The 17,407-nt window shown below is 41.6% G+C and overlaps 1 protein-coding gene across 1 annotated transcript in view; it reads right to left on the bottom strand.

Moving 5' to 3' along the window:
• Nucleotides 1-15,523, bottom strand: part of LOC126088227 (lachesin-like) — a 580,958-nt gene extending 565,435 nt beyond the window's left edge. Inside the window, exon 1 of the mRNA XM_049906355.1 lies at nucleotides 15,422-15,523. Within this exon, the coding sequence (XP_049762312.1) occupies nucleotides 15,422-15,488 (67 nt within the window). The 5' untranslated portion in view covers nucleotides 15,489-15,523. The remainder of the gene's footprint in view (nucleotides 1-15,421) is intronic.
• Nucleotides 15,524-17,407: the final 1,884 nt, after the last annotated feature.

Here is a 17,407-nt window from a genome sequence, read left to right as displayed (position 1 = left end):
TCATTAAGTCGTCGCCATACTCACATGTGACGTGGCAAGCTAAATAGTTAAAAATGTTGTATCTCTTCTGTTTGTAATACAAACACCTTTCTCTTTACAGTGAAGTTTACTTTAAAAAATCACTGGTTTACTCTTATTTCTGAATTCATCAAATGGTATTCTTCACAAATCTTGCATTATCAATGTCTTCCCCTGTGCAGGTCCTCTTGACTCTCCGCTAGTAATGTGGCACTGCATGCATATAGTTCACTCCTCACGATCTAGTGGTTATCATAGCTGAACCTAGAGCCTGGCATCTCTGGTTAGATTCCCGGATGGCCGTCTATGTTTGTTTTTTCGTCATTATTACATGTCATCATGATCGAGGTGCAAGTCGCCGAACTGACGTCAAAAAGAAAGACTTGCCGAGCAACCACAAACGGGCTCTCTCGGCCAGTAATTTTACATGATAATTTCATATAATCTGCCTACATACAAAAAGCAATTCCAACGTGAATTTCAATGGATAGTACGTACAACAAATCTACAGTCTGTTAACATTCACACACTTACATGATTTGACAGTGTGTGCGTTCAATAACTAGTGCAACACACTGTTTTCCTCGGCGAATTGCGGTTGAGAAACTGCGGAAATTGTTGTAGTAGGATATCGCGGAATATTCCGGCTTCAAACCCTACAGTTTAATGGAGTCCCGACGGCTGGCGGCGATAAACGTAGAATTCAAAATGGCGTCTATAACGGAGCTGCGTTCCAAAAGATACGTGTCAACGAATTTCTTTTAGCGGAAAAGTAGAGCACCGCAGAAATACATTGACGGTTGCAGAATGTCTATGGAGACTTCCCAGTGAACAAAGGTATGATGAGTCGTCAGGTAAGTGGGCTGCCATCTTCGTATCAAGGACTGGCAAACATGTCTGATCGCTCACGTGCCGGTCGACCAAGTGCACACAAGTGTGGCTCCTGCAATGTTGGAACGTGCGGACACTGGACGTCTCTATGGATAGTGCTGACACACTCGTGCAAACTTCATTGGCCTGCTAGTCTTCATCCACCCTACCGCCCAGGTCTCACGCTTACCGACTTCCGTCTATTTGGCCCACTGAAGAATGCACTTTCCGGGAAGCAGTAGGTGGACGATGGAAAGGTTACTGATGCAGCAAGACTTAGGCTCCGACGTCTATCGGTAGAGTGATAACACGTGAGCATAAGGGCCCTCCGAGAAAGGAGGCAAAAGAGCGTCGCAGTGACCGGAGATTATATCGAAAAAGAAGGTTTTGCTGCCAAAAGAGTAGGGAATAATAAGATGAACTGGAGTCCAGAATAAAACCAACGTGCCTTCAGAAAAAAGTGTTGCATTACTTATTAAACGCCTCTCGTAAACTACGGAATTGTCGTATGTTAAAAATAACAACGCCCTTGTATCGGTGTGACACTCTTGACGGAAACAGTCAAAGAATGTAATCATCTTCATCTTCTGTTCAGGTAGTTGGCAGGAATTGCCTGTTACGGTACACATCTCTGTCGTGGTCTTCCTCTGTCTCTCCTCCGATGGCACTTATAATTTCTTGTCTTTAACGGAATTCTCACACTTCCCATTCTATGTAGACGTTCGTTCCCAAATCAAATGTTCAAATGTGTGTGAAATCTTATGGGACTTAACTGCGAAGGTCATTAGTCCTTACGTTTACACACTACTTACCCTAAATTATCCTAAGGACAAACACACACACCCATGTCCGAGGGAGGACTCGAAGCTCCGCCGGGACCAGCCGCACAGTCCATGACGGTGAGACTTTCGTTCTATTTTCTTCTGTAGACTCGAATTTTATCACTGAGGCTAAAGATTTTCAGTTCTTCTCTAATATCTTGATTTCTTAGCCTGTCTTCTCTTGGGCAACTTTTAAAACCTCTAAGGAATATCATTCCTTGGGCCTGAATCCGGCTTTCTTGCTTCGTCGTAGCCACGCAGGTCTCACTTCCATAGAGCAATGTGGGAATTGCAACAGTTCTGTACAATTTAATTTGAGTGTCTTTCCTCGTTTAGTAATTTAGGTTTCTGTTAATTGTTCAACATACCTGGCTGAATTTACTAAGCTTAATTTCAATATCTCAGCTGTAGCCACATGTCATTTCACATCCGAGGTATATGAAAAGGTTTACTTGCTCTAAAATCTGATCTATCACTGTTTTGGTTCAGATTTGTTCTTTCCCCACGTAGGCCATTATCTTGGTTTATTCTTTGGAAATTTCCATGTTAAATTTTGCACTTATTTGTTTTAGCAACTAGATTCTTATATGAAGGTCATCTTCCTGATTTATTAGAATCATTGCATCATCAGCAAATAGTAAATTATTTAAAAAAATGTTCCGGTCAAGGTAGATGCCTTTCTGAAATTCTGATTTACATATATGTGTTATTTCATTAATGTAGATCTTGAACAAAGTTGGAGAGATGCAGCAGCCTTGTCGTACCCCTTTGTTAGTTGGTACCTCATTAGCTGTTTTACCATTGAGATCTAGAGTGATATTTGTCTCTTGATATACGGTTTTTATCGCATTTTGTAGATGCTTTGATATCCGTAATTCATCATTATTTCCCAAAGTTTCTGTCTACTGACATTGTCAAAGGTTTTTTTTAAATTCAATAAATGCAATGTGCGTTTCTTTATTATACTCTCTCAGTTTTTCTATTATCTGCTGTAGAGTAAAAATTGCATCTATTGTGGAGCGTCCTTTCCTAAAACCCATTTGTTCCTCATGCAGTACTGCTTCTGCTGTGTTTTTAAGTACTGTATTTAAAATCTTAGCATCACCTTGTATGCTGAGTCCAGTAAACTTATCCTCTGTAATCCCTCCATAAGCTTTTATCTACTTTTTTAAAAACTGATATCTTCTTCCAACATTCGTTGAAGAGATGTCGCGGTCGTTGGTGTAGCATCATTCCTCCATATTTTAATAATTGAGCATTAACCGTCGTTTCCTGATGATTTTCTGTTCTTAGGTGATGTTAGTGCAGATTTTAATTCGTCAGACTGTGTGCTGTATGATCATACCACAATTCGCTGTAACGATTTATCCACTGTTCTTCAATAAAATTTATTTGTGTCTTCTCTCTTTCTGTTTTGTTTAAGGTTTTTAAGACCTTCTATACCATTTGTTATCTTCCGTGGATATCATGTTAGAAATAAACCTATCCCACTGTTCCTGATGTCCTTTCCTTACTACGCATTTAGTTTTATGTCTTTTCTCCTTATAGTATTGTTTGTTCTCAATAGAGGGGTTGCTTAAGTATTTTATGTATGCATCCTGTTTTCTTTGACAGCTTTCATTATATCCTCATTCCAAATAATTAGGCTTTTTCTTTTCCGTATTCTTTTCTTGTTACTGAGAGCTTCTCTTGTTGCTCTGCAAACAGTGTTCTTCAGAGTTTGTCATTCTTCTATTGTCTTTAGTTTCTAAGTTTGCTTGTACTTCATTTAATCTCCTCTGGTACAGGTGTCTCATACTGTCCTCTTCAAACAAGTATACCTTATAAACGCTTTGATCTTGTTAATTTATTACTTGTTTAGTTATTTTCTTCCATTTTATAAAAATATCTACTCTCGAGATTAGTAAGAAATGATCTGATCCTATATCTTATCCTCTATAAACTCTTGTATCCCTTACTTGGCCCGCTAGCTTATCATTTACTAAGATGTAGTCAATTATTGATCTAAGAGCTATGCTGGCCCAAGTATACTTGTGTATATTTTCTTTCTTAAAAAGTGAATTTCTGATATTTAAATTGTTGTGAGGGACAAAATCTCTTACTAATTTTCCATTTTCATTACATATTGGTTCTCCAAACGGACCTATAACGTTTGTTGCTGGGATATTTCCTACTCTCGCACTGGAAACACCCACCATAATAATCTGATCAGTAGCACTGTATTTACAGAGTCTTCTGTAGTTCTTCATAGAAGCTTTCAAACTCTTCTTTCTTCCCTTCTTCAGGTGAATGTACACTTATAAAGTTTGCGTTACTCCTTACCAGTTTCAGCCTGACTCTAAGTATTCTTTCCCTTACGTATGCACAATCTTGAAGGTACTTTTCCCATTTTTTTTATGCAGGAATAGTGCTACACCTTTGCTTACTCTTCAATGCTGTTCAACACCACAATACAACATAATGTAATCCCCTACATATTTATTTTCTCTTAATATCTTTTTGGGTTCTGTGAGTGTTACAGCATCGATATTCATGTGGCTTAGTATATTTACTAGTTTTACCTCCTTTTGAGAAATTCCTCTGACATTCCAGGTTGTTACTTTGATATGTCCATTTATCCATTTTAGTTTGTCCTTTTTCATAGCTTTGACATTTACTTTTCAGACTGTCCTGTTCCTGAGGCTCGTTCGGGGACTGGGAGTATTCAGCATTTTCTGAGAGTTGGTTACCAACCATCTGCTCAAACCCCTTCTAAAGGGACCAGGATTTTATTTCAGGGTTATATCCCTTAGTCGATATGTTCCTTTCATCCTCTCCCATGGGGTTTGTAACATGTATCCACTGTGTGTCATACATTGTCTAGGGGTCTCACAACTTACGTCTTCAAGGATGTGGGGGGTTTGTTAGCAGAGCTGCATTGAAATCCTTGAGGTCTCATTCATTTCTCAAATTTTAGTGGACGTTTCCCAGAATTTTGTTTTTGCATATAGGTATCGGCTGCCTGAGCAGATCCAGGGTCCTTTGCAGGCCTTTCATTGCTGGAGAATAGAAAAGAGAAATGAAAGACTTTCTGGCCTCGAAACCTAATACCACTGTGGTAGAAAGAGTAAGAGTTGGCCAAGGGAGGCCGATAGGAAAGAAAACAGAAGAAGCCCGACACAAGTGAGTGGAAGTAATGTCAGACTTATTAGCTAAGGGCTCATGTGGTTGCCACCCACGTACTCCCAAGACAGGAGTCCCCTGCAAACACTATTCTGTTATCAATGAACGAATAACATACGTAGATTTGTGTTAATTATACACTTGTTGAAGAAACATGGGGCAAAAAGCGTAAATTATAGAGTAACTAATTAGCATGACCGAGTTACTCCATTTCATAAAGAGTAAAACTGATTGGAGTATGTACACCGCAAATGCGATTTTCATAGAAAAGTTACGCTTATAGCACATTGGAATAACTTCCTTTCCTGATATGTGTGTCTTCATTGAGTATATCGTACGCTTGCTGTTACACTGCTTTAGACCTCAATTTTCTCCAGAGTTTCAATTAATCTTCTCCTTTCCGTCCTGTGCATTATATCTGAAGGTTGCTCAATGCTTTCAGTTTACGATTGTAATTACACAGATATGCGCCAAGTGACAACTTAAAATTTTCCTTTATATTTTTCTGCTTTCTGAACCTAATATAGAAACACCTGCTTGTTAGTTAGTTCGCCATTTAGTTTCATGTTGTATGGATATTTGCTAAGTGTTTTACGAGTACATTGACATCGCAAATTAATTTGTATATATGGCTACGTGTTGATCGTCTGTAAATTTTATTTTCTTTTATTATTATTGAATAAGTAGATTTACACCTTTCACACACTAAAATAATCGAAAATTTTCACAGTATAGAAGGTGTTGTAAAGATGAAAGTATTTTAGTTTCGTTTCAAAATTAGCTTTTCTGTCTCGCAGTCGTTTTATATCGTTGCGTAAGTAACCAAAAATTTTAGTGGCAGCATTAGGAACCCTTTTTTGTGCTAATGGCGCCCGTAATGTGGAGTAATTAATGTACTTTTCCTTATACTTTTGTAATTATATACATCATTGTTCTTTTGAACTTTAGGGGACTATTTACAACGAATACACTGGACTCGCATTCGGGAGGACGACGATTCAATCCCGTCTCGGGCCATCCTGATTTAGGTTTTCCGTGATTTCCCTACATCGCTTCAGGCAAATGCCGGGATGGTTCCTTTGAAAGAGCACGGCCGATTTCCTTCCCCATCCTTCCCTTACCCGAGCTTGCGCTCCGTCTCTAATGACCTCGCTGTCGACGGGACGTTAAACACTAATATCCTCCTCCTCCTCCTTGAGATAATAAATAAACTGTGGAGAAGTAGTCACAATGCCGAACTCCTTTATGAGATGTCTACATGGTGATTGTGGGTGAGCACCATATATTGTTCTTACAGCACGTTTCTGAGCGACGAAGACATTGTTTTTTAAAGACGTTTACCCTAGAACATTATTCCATACCACGTTATTGAATGAAAGTATCCAGAATATGTCAAGTTAGTAGTTTGTCTCTCCCAAAGATTTCCAAAGATTCTAAGCGCAAATGTGTCTGAAATAAGTTGTCTTAGGAGATCCTAATATGCTTTTACCTGTTTACATTCTCATCAGTTTGGACACCTGACAATTTTGAAATTTTCCCGCCATTTCCTATTTCCTCGCCGAGTGTTACAATTACTATTGTTGTACCACCTCTAGAGTATGAGCATTTGCAGAAAACCAGTCAGTCACGCCGTTAAGGGCATTGTTACATTGTTTACCGTTGATTTTATTGCTTTATGTACGCTTGACTACAAAAGCGGTGTCATCCGCAAAAAGAACTAAATCTGCTTCTTGCTTATTAGGCGGAAGGTCGTTTATCTACATGAGGAACGCTTGCGGATCTAAGATTGACATTTGGGGAACTCTATATGTGGTTTCTTTAGAGGAATCTCTCCTGACAGCTTGTCCGACATAGAAACTTTGACATTTACCACTTTTGCGTCCATAAATTCCTGTGAATATCAGACCTTAAAATGACGTGAATGTTAACAAACTACAAATATGTTGTACATCAGGTAAGAGGCCCAAATTTCATCAGCTTAGTATGTTAGGACCTGTATGAGCTCTGATGTGCTACGGAAAAGGCCACATGCTCCATTTTAAGGCAAGTTGCAATTAAATTGCTAAACGTACTAAAGCCAGTATTTGTCATAAACGGTAACACTGCAAAAACAAAAACACAAAGTGATCGTAATTTTGTCCCCCACAAAAGGTCCCTACATTACTATTAATTCCAATGTATTTTCAATTCTAACGTTACCAGAAGGTTTCACTACTATGACTCACTTGAATATCATGAATCAATAATGTTTTCACATTCTTTCATCCTTCAAAACAGGTGCACTCTATGAATTTGCGTGTGTGTGTGTGAATAAACACCATTTTTAATGATAACAAGCTAAGTATTCCGTTCAACGGATCCATTTCTCTCCCATAGCGTTTTCCCATGTTAAAAAAGTAAAGCGCTCTCTTTATAAATAGCAAATGAAATCAGTGTTTAGTAACAGTTCCAAATTTCGTCCCCGGACGTAGGGCAAAATTACAAACATCCACAGAGGCCAAATCCTTGACTACAACGATTATACATCAGAAACTGCAACAAACTACTGAAACACAGCCCAGGACTTGAATACAATTCCGTGCTCACACAAGAATTGCAGGCTGTTAGTTTGACCGCTACACTAACTCACCACAGCATACTACACTAACTCACCTCAGCATAAAAAATGAATTATGTTGTGCACGCAAGCCACACGTGCTCCACACGACAAACTCAATACAATGGACAGGGATCAGCTAAACATTTTTACCAACTGTGGAAACCGAAAATTCCTAGGAGGACGAAATTAGGAGCGGGACATATTAGGGCACCTTACCGTTTTGTTGTTGTCCTATAACGTTTCCTCAGTACGTTTTATTATATCTTTGTAGTTGTTTGACGACGACACATAACGTGACATTGCAACTGCACGATAGAAACGGTTACAGTTAAAAGCGTAAAATGTCATTTAAGGAATTTGTGGAAGCTATTGCCCCGTGTTACTAGAAGTTAATGTTTTAGTCTCTCTGTAATTTTTAATTCTATTAATTCGTGGAAAAAAGACCGATGTCTTCAATGGAAAGACAGCCATTCGAGCATATATTTCTGTGGGAAAAAAAAGAAACAGTACGCATCGGATTTACTTTTCTCAGGGCAGCCTCTGTGCGATGCCCTAGCGCTTATTCTGATGATGTGTCGCGTGACGGCTCGACATTTCAAACCCCAGGAAGTGGACCTGCCGCCGAGAGCCGCTTTTCCTGGATTCCGCCGCACACGGCTCTGGCTGGGCTCGCTAGAGCACGACCCTCCCACGGAATCACTTTATTAGGAACCGCGGCAGGCCCGGCGGCGCGGAGCCAACGTAAATTGAAAGTTGCCGACGTTCTGGCGCGCGAGATTTTAAATTAAAATTGTTTGTTTTCCTTGCGGCTCGCGCCTCCGCGCCGGTGGAGTCCGCTGAATTATTCACCACTGGCATAAATATTGCCGCTACTAATTAAATCCCGTTAATTATTGCGGATGTTTTTATTTTATCTATAAAAAAAAGAGAAGCCCGTCGGCTGAGCGGATGTGTTACGGAACAGGAGTACCCCTTTACACCTCATACCGTGCAATGCATTTAACGCACGTACGCTGCTGCTTCCCACAGCCGTACGTCAGTGAAATTCTCGCGTTGATACCGATGTTTTTAGCCGTGTCGGTGCCGAACATGCGTGAAGCTGTTCAGTTATCTGTTTTTAATTGCATCAAGCGTGGATATGTAAATGGATTATGAGGTAATTTTGCCGAGCACTTTAACAGCTTTAGAGCATAGACGTGCGTAACAACAGCACGATAATGTAATTATGCGTGAATTCTGGAACGGGCGAACAGGCACTACAGTTGCTCGTAAGCAAAATACAGCATAAACACTGTTGTGTGATGAGCTAATTAATGCCACTTCGCACAGAATAGACCGGAGGAAATGCTTTGCGATCAACAGCCGTTCGCTATAGAACTTGCACACGAATGAAGGCTGCCCTCTCCACATTAATTGGCAGATCCCCCTCCGTTGAATGTGAGAGAAGAGGAAAAGTGGATTTGTCAGAACAATTTCAAAACAATATTATTGCTCCTGTGGAAGAAAAGGTGAGACGGAAATATCTGTAGCGTAGAGAAAATCATCCAGATATTCGCTCCAATATTCAGTCTGGAACTTCCGAGATATCTCTGTATCTCAGCATTATCAATTCTCAGGATAAAATTACGTCACATGAAACATAGTTGGTATGGTAAGGACGCATTGCTATGTTACGTGTCACATTTACCACACTTTTTACGAATGTTACTTGAATCGACGTGACTGAAAATACTTACCCCATACGCAGAAACACGCCCTCCAAAAGTTTCAGAACATATGACCACAAAATGTGAAAGTAAGCCTTTTCCGTCACTCGTCCTACCAAACCGCTGCTGTTGCGAAACGAAAACTGTAGACTGTTAGAACTAACCATGAATTATTGTCTGCGTTACATTTGCAATTTCCGTTTATCCGTTTATTTGACCACGTCAGCTGGGAAGGTTGTAGGTATGTCTGCTTCATCTGTATCGCAGCATGTGTTTGTATCCCTGTAACTTGAATCAGAGATTTTGTAACTGTCACCTATACGTAATCAAAACACAAGCCCTCACTATATAATGTCCTATTTGTACTCATCCAAAAACCAGAAAACATTTACAAACTCCTTCCCTTTTGCTTTTGTTCACCTTCGAAACAAGCTACCTTCCACTCAGCACACGATCCAACGCCCTGTTGCATTTGAGGGAAAGGTAAATCTCCTTTGTCTGACAACATTGTAACTTCTCCCCCAGAAATTAAAAATACCCCCACCATCTCATAGTTAAGCCTTTTTCATCTCTGCTTTATTTTATCCTGTCTCCATTACTTGTTTTTTTTCCAGATTCCTCTACCTCTCTCTCTTCCATATCTTTTTGTTTCTGTTTTGTCCATTGCTGCTAGCGCGCGTGACTTAAGTCTAACGGCTGTAATTTTTCTATACTGTTCTACTTTTCATGAACGAATGCAAACCCAGATTTTCTGTTTTAGTCTCTTCTGTTAAACGTGCCAAGTTCTGAAAAATCAGTCAACAAAACAAATAAACAACGGGTGTGATGCTTTTTGCAGACTTCAGTGTTGTTGAGCCGCGTGGGATTAGCCGAGGGCGCTGCAGTCATGGACTGTGCGGCTGGTCCCGGCGGAGTTTCAGGTCCTCCCCGGGAATGGGTGTGTGTCTTTGTCCTTAGGATAATTTAGGTTAAGTAGTGTGTAAGCTTAGGGACTGATGACCTTAGCAGTTAAGTCCCATATGATTTCACACACATTTGAACAACTTCTGTGTTGAGCCGTTGTCACAAGTTAAAAGATCCGAAGAAGCTAGTTCTGCAAAGAGTTTTAGCGAGCGATTGAGACTGTCATAATTACGAGAGAGGATAAACGCGAGAATGTAAACCATGCAATTCAGTTGGCGAAATCGGAAATTCTGTATATTAACTTCAGATTTGGCTCCTCGCTTTTCTAAACAACTACGATAAGAGAGTCTGCAAAACAGACAGTTCTTTTCGCAAGAGAGTTCTTGGGTTGTTTGGGGGAAGAGACCAAACAGCGAGGTCATCGGTCTCATCGGATTAGGGAAGGACGGGGAAGGAAGTCGACCGTGCCCTTTCAAAGGAACCATCCAGGCATTTGCCTGGAGCGATTTAGGGAAATCACGGAAAACCTAAATCAGGATGGCCGGACGCGGGATTGAACCGTCGTCCTCCCGAATGCGAGTCCAGTGTGCTAACCACTGCGCCACCTCGCTCGGTGCAAGAGAGTTCTGAATATTTCAGTCGCCTCGCTGTCCATCGTGATGGCGAATCAGAGCACTGCTGTGACGGTCTACAAGATCGATTCTCGGAGGATTATTCTAGATTAAAATGTGTCACACCATCTGGATGGCTAACTAGTATCTTTACATAGTCCACAGTAATTGCACGGTATTAATAACTTGCTTTACGCAATAAACCATACAAGCAGGAACAGCCTACAGCAAATCGAGGACAGGTTAAAACGACGAACGCAATAATATACAACAGGCAGCAGCGCTTCCTACAAGTACAAAATGACAGAAATATTATTTCCTCATTTTTAGCCTTACTTCAGCCCCTCATCTTTAATAATATAAGTGAAGGCGAAAAAATATGATTAAATGGTGAAAAACTTGATACATGTTTTAAAATCCGCAAAAAGATGAATTTCATTGGTCTTTAAGTAACATTAAAATGTTGATTTTTATTGTTGCTTACATTCAAATCGAAGGGCCTGAAGACAGAGATAAAAAATTTATACATCTTTAAAACACGGAGACGTTATTTGAAAAAGGGGCGCTATACTTTCTCCCAAAAATAGTCTCGCTCTGAAATCCATCCCTACATTTTCCTGGAGCGATTTACGGAAATCACCGGAAGCCTGAATCCGTAGGGCCGGAGGCAGGTTTTAACCGTCGACCTTTCGATTGCGAGTCCAGTGTGCTAACCGCTGCGCCACCTCACTCGGTCTGGAAAAAAAGAGTGTTTGGAAAGGGGACAAAATGTAATATGGGGCTGATGGGTGTGTGAGTAAATATAGGGGTCCGTTAGGTAACATACATGGAAACGAATGTAGGTTTTGGAGTGGGTAATTGGAAGACACAATATGACAAGGAAAATGGTGTGTGGGCAGACTCTTGATACCAATATGGAAGGGATGGGGAAAGATGGAGAGGGAAAAGACAAGGGGAAGTACTGATGTGGAGTAGGATAGGTGGGGAAGTGTTAAAGTTGGTAGTGTGGATGAGGAACAAAATTACCCGATGAAACATTGTATTTAGATGTCAACATGCACCTTTACATGTTTTACAAGGCACTTAAGTATTTTATATCATGACGCCAGCAGATTTCGGCCACTTTGTATTATTTACGATTCGGAGAGACTAGTGAATATGGCATACAATATTTTATGTGCTTATTTCACAAAGTTTAAGTAAAATCTTGGTGTTGTCGAACTGCAGATAGCGTGAGTTTGTTCGTATTTAACGAAACCGGTCATATCTTAATAAATGTACCTAAAATCTCACCTTGGGTGATTGTCGTAGCATCTAACATCAGAATACTCAACTAAACACAAAATATAAGGACGGTAGTACCTGTCAGAGTTACGGAAGAGCTGTAGTTACCCAGCTGCCAGCTCACTCCCAGTAGTTGGATCATTAATAACCGACAAATAGGGCATGTTAATTTAGAAAAAAATATCTTGTATAGCGTCAACTCTTTCTTGGTTGATGGAACACATCTGTCCCACTAAGTAGAACGCAGTCATTGGGAGTAATATAAGACTTATTTCTGTCTAATGCTGCCATCCAGCGAGATACTTTCAGAATTTAGGGGGAAAAAGCTACGGATAATGGTGTTGGTATACCGAGTGCCCGTGAGCGATCAAACGGGACAGCTTGTGTTTATAGGTGGCAGAGAGCATATTTTTTTCACGGAAACCACACGAAATCACAATCTCCTCTCTTCGAAGACTATCTGAAGTAACTCTACGTATGTCTCATATATTGTTTTGAAACATAACTACACCGCTCAGTAATAATTCTGCCGCCTTTTACATAAGTTGCATCTAGTGGGACGTATATCACCCAGCAAACTTCGTAAAATATAGGAAACATTTGTACGTAATACGTCAAGGGCATCTTGAAATTAATTCTTGAAAATTTGTATGGGATATTTCATGTTTTTCATTTTCTACATCTACATCTACATTTATCCTCCGCAAGCCACCTGACGGTTTGTGGCGGAGGTTACCTTGAGTACCTCTATCGGTTCTCTGTTCTATTCCAGTCTCGTATTGTTCGTGAAAAAAAAGGTTGTCGGTATGCCTCTGTGTGGGCTCTAATCTCTCTGATTTTATCCTCATGGTCTCTTCACGAGATATACGCAGGAGGGAACAATATACTGCTAGTCTCCTCGGTGAAGGTATGTTCTCGAAACTTCAACAAAAGCCCTTACCGAGCTACTGAGCGTCTCTCTTGCAGAGTCTTCCACTGGTGTCTATCATCTCCGTAACGCTATCGCGATTACTAAGTGATCCTGTACCGAAGCGCGCTCCTCTCCGTTGGATCTTCTCTATCTCTTCTATCAATCCTATCTGGTACGGATCCCACACATGTGAGCAGTATTAAAGCAGTGGGCGAACAAGTTTACTGTAACCTACTTCCTATGTTTATGGACTGCATTTCCGTAGCATTCTTCCAATGAATTTCAGTCTGGCATCTGCATTACCGACGATTAATTTTAAATGGTCATTCCATTTTAGATCACTCCTAATGCCTATTACCAGATAATTTATGGAATTAACTGCTTCCAGTTGCTGACCTGCTATACTGTAGCTAAATGATAAAGCATCTTTCTATGTATTCGCAGCACATTACACTTCTCTACATTGAGATTCAATTGCCATTCCCTGCACCATGCGTCAAATCGTTGCAGATCCTCCTGTATTTCAGTACCATTTTCCATTATTACAGACTCTCGATATACTACAGCATAATCCGCAAAAAGCTTCAGTGAACTTCGCATGTTATCCACTAAGTCATTTACATACATTGCGAATAGCAACGGTCATACGACACTGCCCTGCGGCACACCTTAAATCACTGTTACTTCGGAAGACTTCTCTCCATTGAGAATGACATGCTGCGTTCTGTTTTGTAGGAACTCTTCAATGCTATCACACAAATGATCTGATAGTCCAATTGCTCTTACTTTGTTCATTAAGCGACTATGGGGAACTGTATCAAACGCCTTGCGGAAGTCAAGGAACACGGCATCTAGCTGGGAAACCGTGTCTATGGCCCTCTGAGTGTAATGGACGAATAGCGCGAGCTGGGTTTCACACGATCGTCTTTTCAAAAGCCATGCTGATCCCTACAGAGTAGATTTCTAGTCTCCAGAAAAGTCATTATACTTGAACATAATACGAGTTCCAAAATTCTACAAATGATCGACGTTAGAGATATAAGTCTATAGTTCTGCACATCTGTTCGACGTCCCTTCTTGAAAACGGGGATGACCTGTGCCCTTTTCCAATCTTTTGGAACGCTACGCTCTTCTAGAGATCTAAGGTACACCGCTGCAAGAAGGGGCAAGTTCCTTCGCGTACTCTGTGTAAAATCGAACTGGTATCCCATCAGGTCCAGCGGCCTTTCCTGTTTTGAGCGATTGTAATTGTATTTCTATCCCTCTGTCATTTATATCGATATCTACCATTTTGTCATCTACGCGACAATCTAGAGAAGGAACTACAGTGCAGTCTTCGTCTGTGAAACAACTTTGGAATAATACATTTAGTATTTCGGCCTTGCGTCTGTCATCCTCTGTTTCAGTACCATTTAGGTCACAGAGTGTCTGGACATTTTGTTTTGATCCACCTACCGCTTTGACATAAGACCAAAATTTCTTAGGATTTTCTGCCAAGTCAGTACATAGAACTTTACTTCCGAATTCATTGGACGCCTCTCGCATAGCCCTCCTCACACCACATTTTCAAGAGAATAAATGAGTTTTGGTACTAAATGGTTATCCAATTTTTCGATATCTTCTCTCAGGATAAAATAACTCTTCGAACAATATTCTAACAATGAAAATTTAGTCGCTGGTAACGTGTCACTCACGTCATCGATTTTCGTTTTCAAAACCGGTCCTTTGAACTGTTTGTTGAAGTAGATTCGATGGACGCGAATTACTGGACGTCAGCTATACGTATAGATCAACTAGCCAACGGCGACATAATGAAATTCGAGTCGGATTTAGCGGTTATCGCGAGCGGTCGCCTTTACTACTCCGGCTCCCAGCACACTCTCCACGGACTAACTCAAACTTCCATACGTGACACATCGTACAGCCTTTTATCGTAGTCCACCGAATTCAGCTCCAAACATTTCTTGAATTCCCGGAACAGGGAGTATGAGAGAACGAGGAATCGAGACCAAAGTTGCTGTTGTGGTGTGCCCGGGTAGGCTCATATTACATACAAGCATTCCGGGAAGAACGGCCATTGTTGACGATCCACCGCTGTACGAAACAATTCGAAAGTAATTCACTGACTGCGGATTCCCTGACTTCAGTTGTATTAGGTATGGATCAACCCAAGAGTGGCATAATTGAGAAATTGTGCCATTAAGCGAATTAACTTCAAATTACTTCGTACAGCTGTGGATCGTCAACAGTGGCTGTTATTTCAGACATGAGAGTAAAAGTTAAAGCGTTTTCTGATAGCGAAAGTGCATTATTGATGGTGACGGTATACAATTTCTGACTTCCCGTTATTTTTCAGATAAAAAATCAATTATTATTTCTGAAAAGTAAAATCAATTTTAAACGCGAAGTAGTTATAAACAAATATAAGAGTACAAATGGCAGACGCAATGGTCGCCTCCTCTACAGTCAGCTAAGCAGTAGGCTACTAGTCTTGTGGTGAACACGAGTGGACATGCAGGGCAGTGGTGGGTACTCACCGACGTTGTTCCCGGGCAGGACGACCCCCAGGAGCGCCACCCACGAGGCTACTACCAGCAGGAACATGGCCTCACATCACCGCCGTCCTCACCAGACTCCTGCAGCACAAAAACAAACCGCACCGATTTACTTCTCCCATTTATAACTTGGGTAGCAATATGGTACGTAGCCGTCTTGGAAGTTTCAGTTCTGAGACACTCCAGTCACCTCAGTTGTATGTGCGTGACAGCGCATTTATGTAAATTATAGTGTCACTGGAAAGTAGCTTTTATCCAGTATCCGAGGCTCTCGGGTGTCCAGCCGAATCCGATCGTCTAAGTTCCACGATATTTCGGCGAATAACCGTTCCGCCATCATCAGGTGGTGCTGATGGAATGATCTGTCTGCGCTGTATCCGTGGTATTTATGTTCGCGGGATCCTGAGTCGAACCCCGGCGAGGACGGCTGGCGGAGCGCTGCGTGGCGGGACGGGGGGAAGTGGTAGCTGCAGCCACGCCCGGTGGAAGGCGCAGTTCATCTCTTTAATGGTGTTTAATAATGGTTTCCAGGCCTTGCTAAGTTGAAACCCATAGGCCAGGGGCGGGCAGGAATCCTGCACGTGTGCGGTGCACTTGCACGCGTGCAGTTAACAGTCGTTTTGCGTGCACACAGGGGCAAGCTGGCCACCCGCTTATCTCCCCTCCCCACCATACCTTCTGTCCGCTCCTTCCCCTGCAATGCGTTTTGTTTCATAGCTTCCTTTATTGAATGAAGGAATAAGATTAGTAGGAGTGCTTGAAAGATATCGTGGTTTGAAATAGTACCTATTACCTACGATACGTTTTATTTAATTATCACAGTTGGAGTGGAACAAAATAAGGTTAGTAGGAGTGCTTGAAAGATGTCGTGTTTTGAAAGAGTACCTATTACCTACGATACGTTTTATTTAATTATCACAGGTGGAGTGGAACAAAATTTCTACATACAGACAAACGCAAATAGTTACTTAAATTTTCATCACTGATGTTTCCTCTTAACCGACACTTGCTAATTCAGCAAATGGTTTTCCAGCTCTCGCTATATTAAGCGTAATCTTATAATTTGCACGTACCGCTGGGCTCTTATTGTTGTCGTCCAGAAAATTTGAAAACAGTGCTCCATAAAATGTTAAATCAGTAAGATGAGAGACATGACGAAAGGAGGTCGCAGATCTCTCGTGACCACAGCAACTACGACAGATTCATCTAGTATCGTCAGATAGCTCTTCTTAAGCTCAGTCAATTTCCCCATCCGCTCAGAATCCGACAATAAATTGTACTCGTCCTTGTGAAATTTGTTATAATGGCCTTCAATACTAAACTTCCGCTGACCAGCGAGAATACTGCCACATATTAAACATTTCGAATTTTCACGTTTTTGCACAAAGAAAAAATGATTCTCCCATTACTTTTCAAAAGATAGCAAAACTCCGCTTCTCCGTTTCCTTGTTTCACTCTGCATTTTCCGCTTCTTGAAATACAACGTTCACTACGTAGTGGTCGCTACGCATCGACGTCCGCAGCTTAGCCTGGTACTAAACTGCCGCAACCTGCCGGATGTCGCCACTGCCCCATTCGACGATTGCACGCGAGCAGCACACGTGCAGCGCTGTGCGCTCATGAGCCGCGTGCAACGTTTCGCCGCCCCTGCCATAGGCCACAGAAATTCGCGTAACAGATAACCTCATCAACAGGCACACCGGGTTTCAACTTAGCAAGGCCTGGAAATCATAATTAAACACCATTAAAGAGCAACGGCGCGAGTGGAAGCGAGATCCTTCCGCCACGGCGGACGGAGATGAACTGCGCCTACCACCGGGCGTGGCTGCAGCTACCCCCCCCCCACCCCCTCCCACCGCGCGGTGCTCCGCCGGCCGTCCCCGCCGGGGTACGACCCGGGACCCCGCGGACACAAATACCACGGACACAGCGCACACAGATCATTCCATCAGCACCACCTGATGATGG

This window comes from Schistocerca cancellata, chromosome 6 (genome assembly GCF_023864275.1).
Source record: "Schistocerca cancellata isolate TAMUIC-IGC-003103 chromosome 6, iqSchCanc2.1, whole genome shotgun sequence".
In the NCBI taxonomy this organism is placed as follows: Eukaryota; Metazoa; Arthropoda; class Insecta; order Orthoptera; family Acrididae; genus Schistocerca; species Schistocerca cancellata.
The sequence above is the reverse complement of the archived record's forward strand: the minus strand, read 5'-3'. Positions and strand labels throughout refer to the sequence as shown.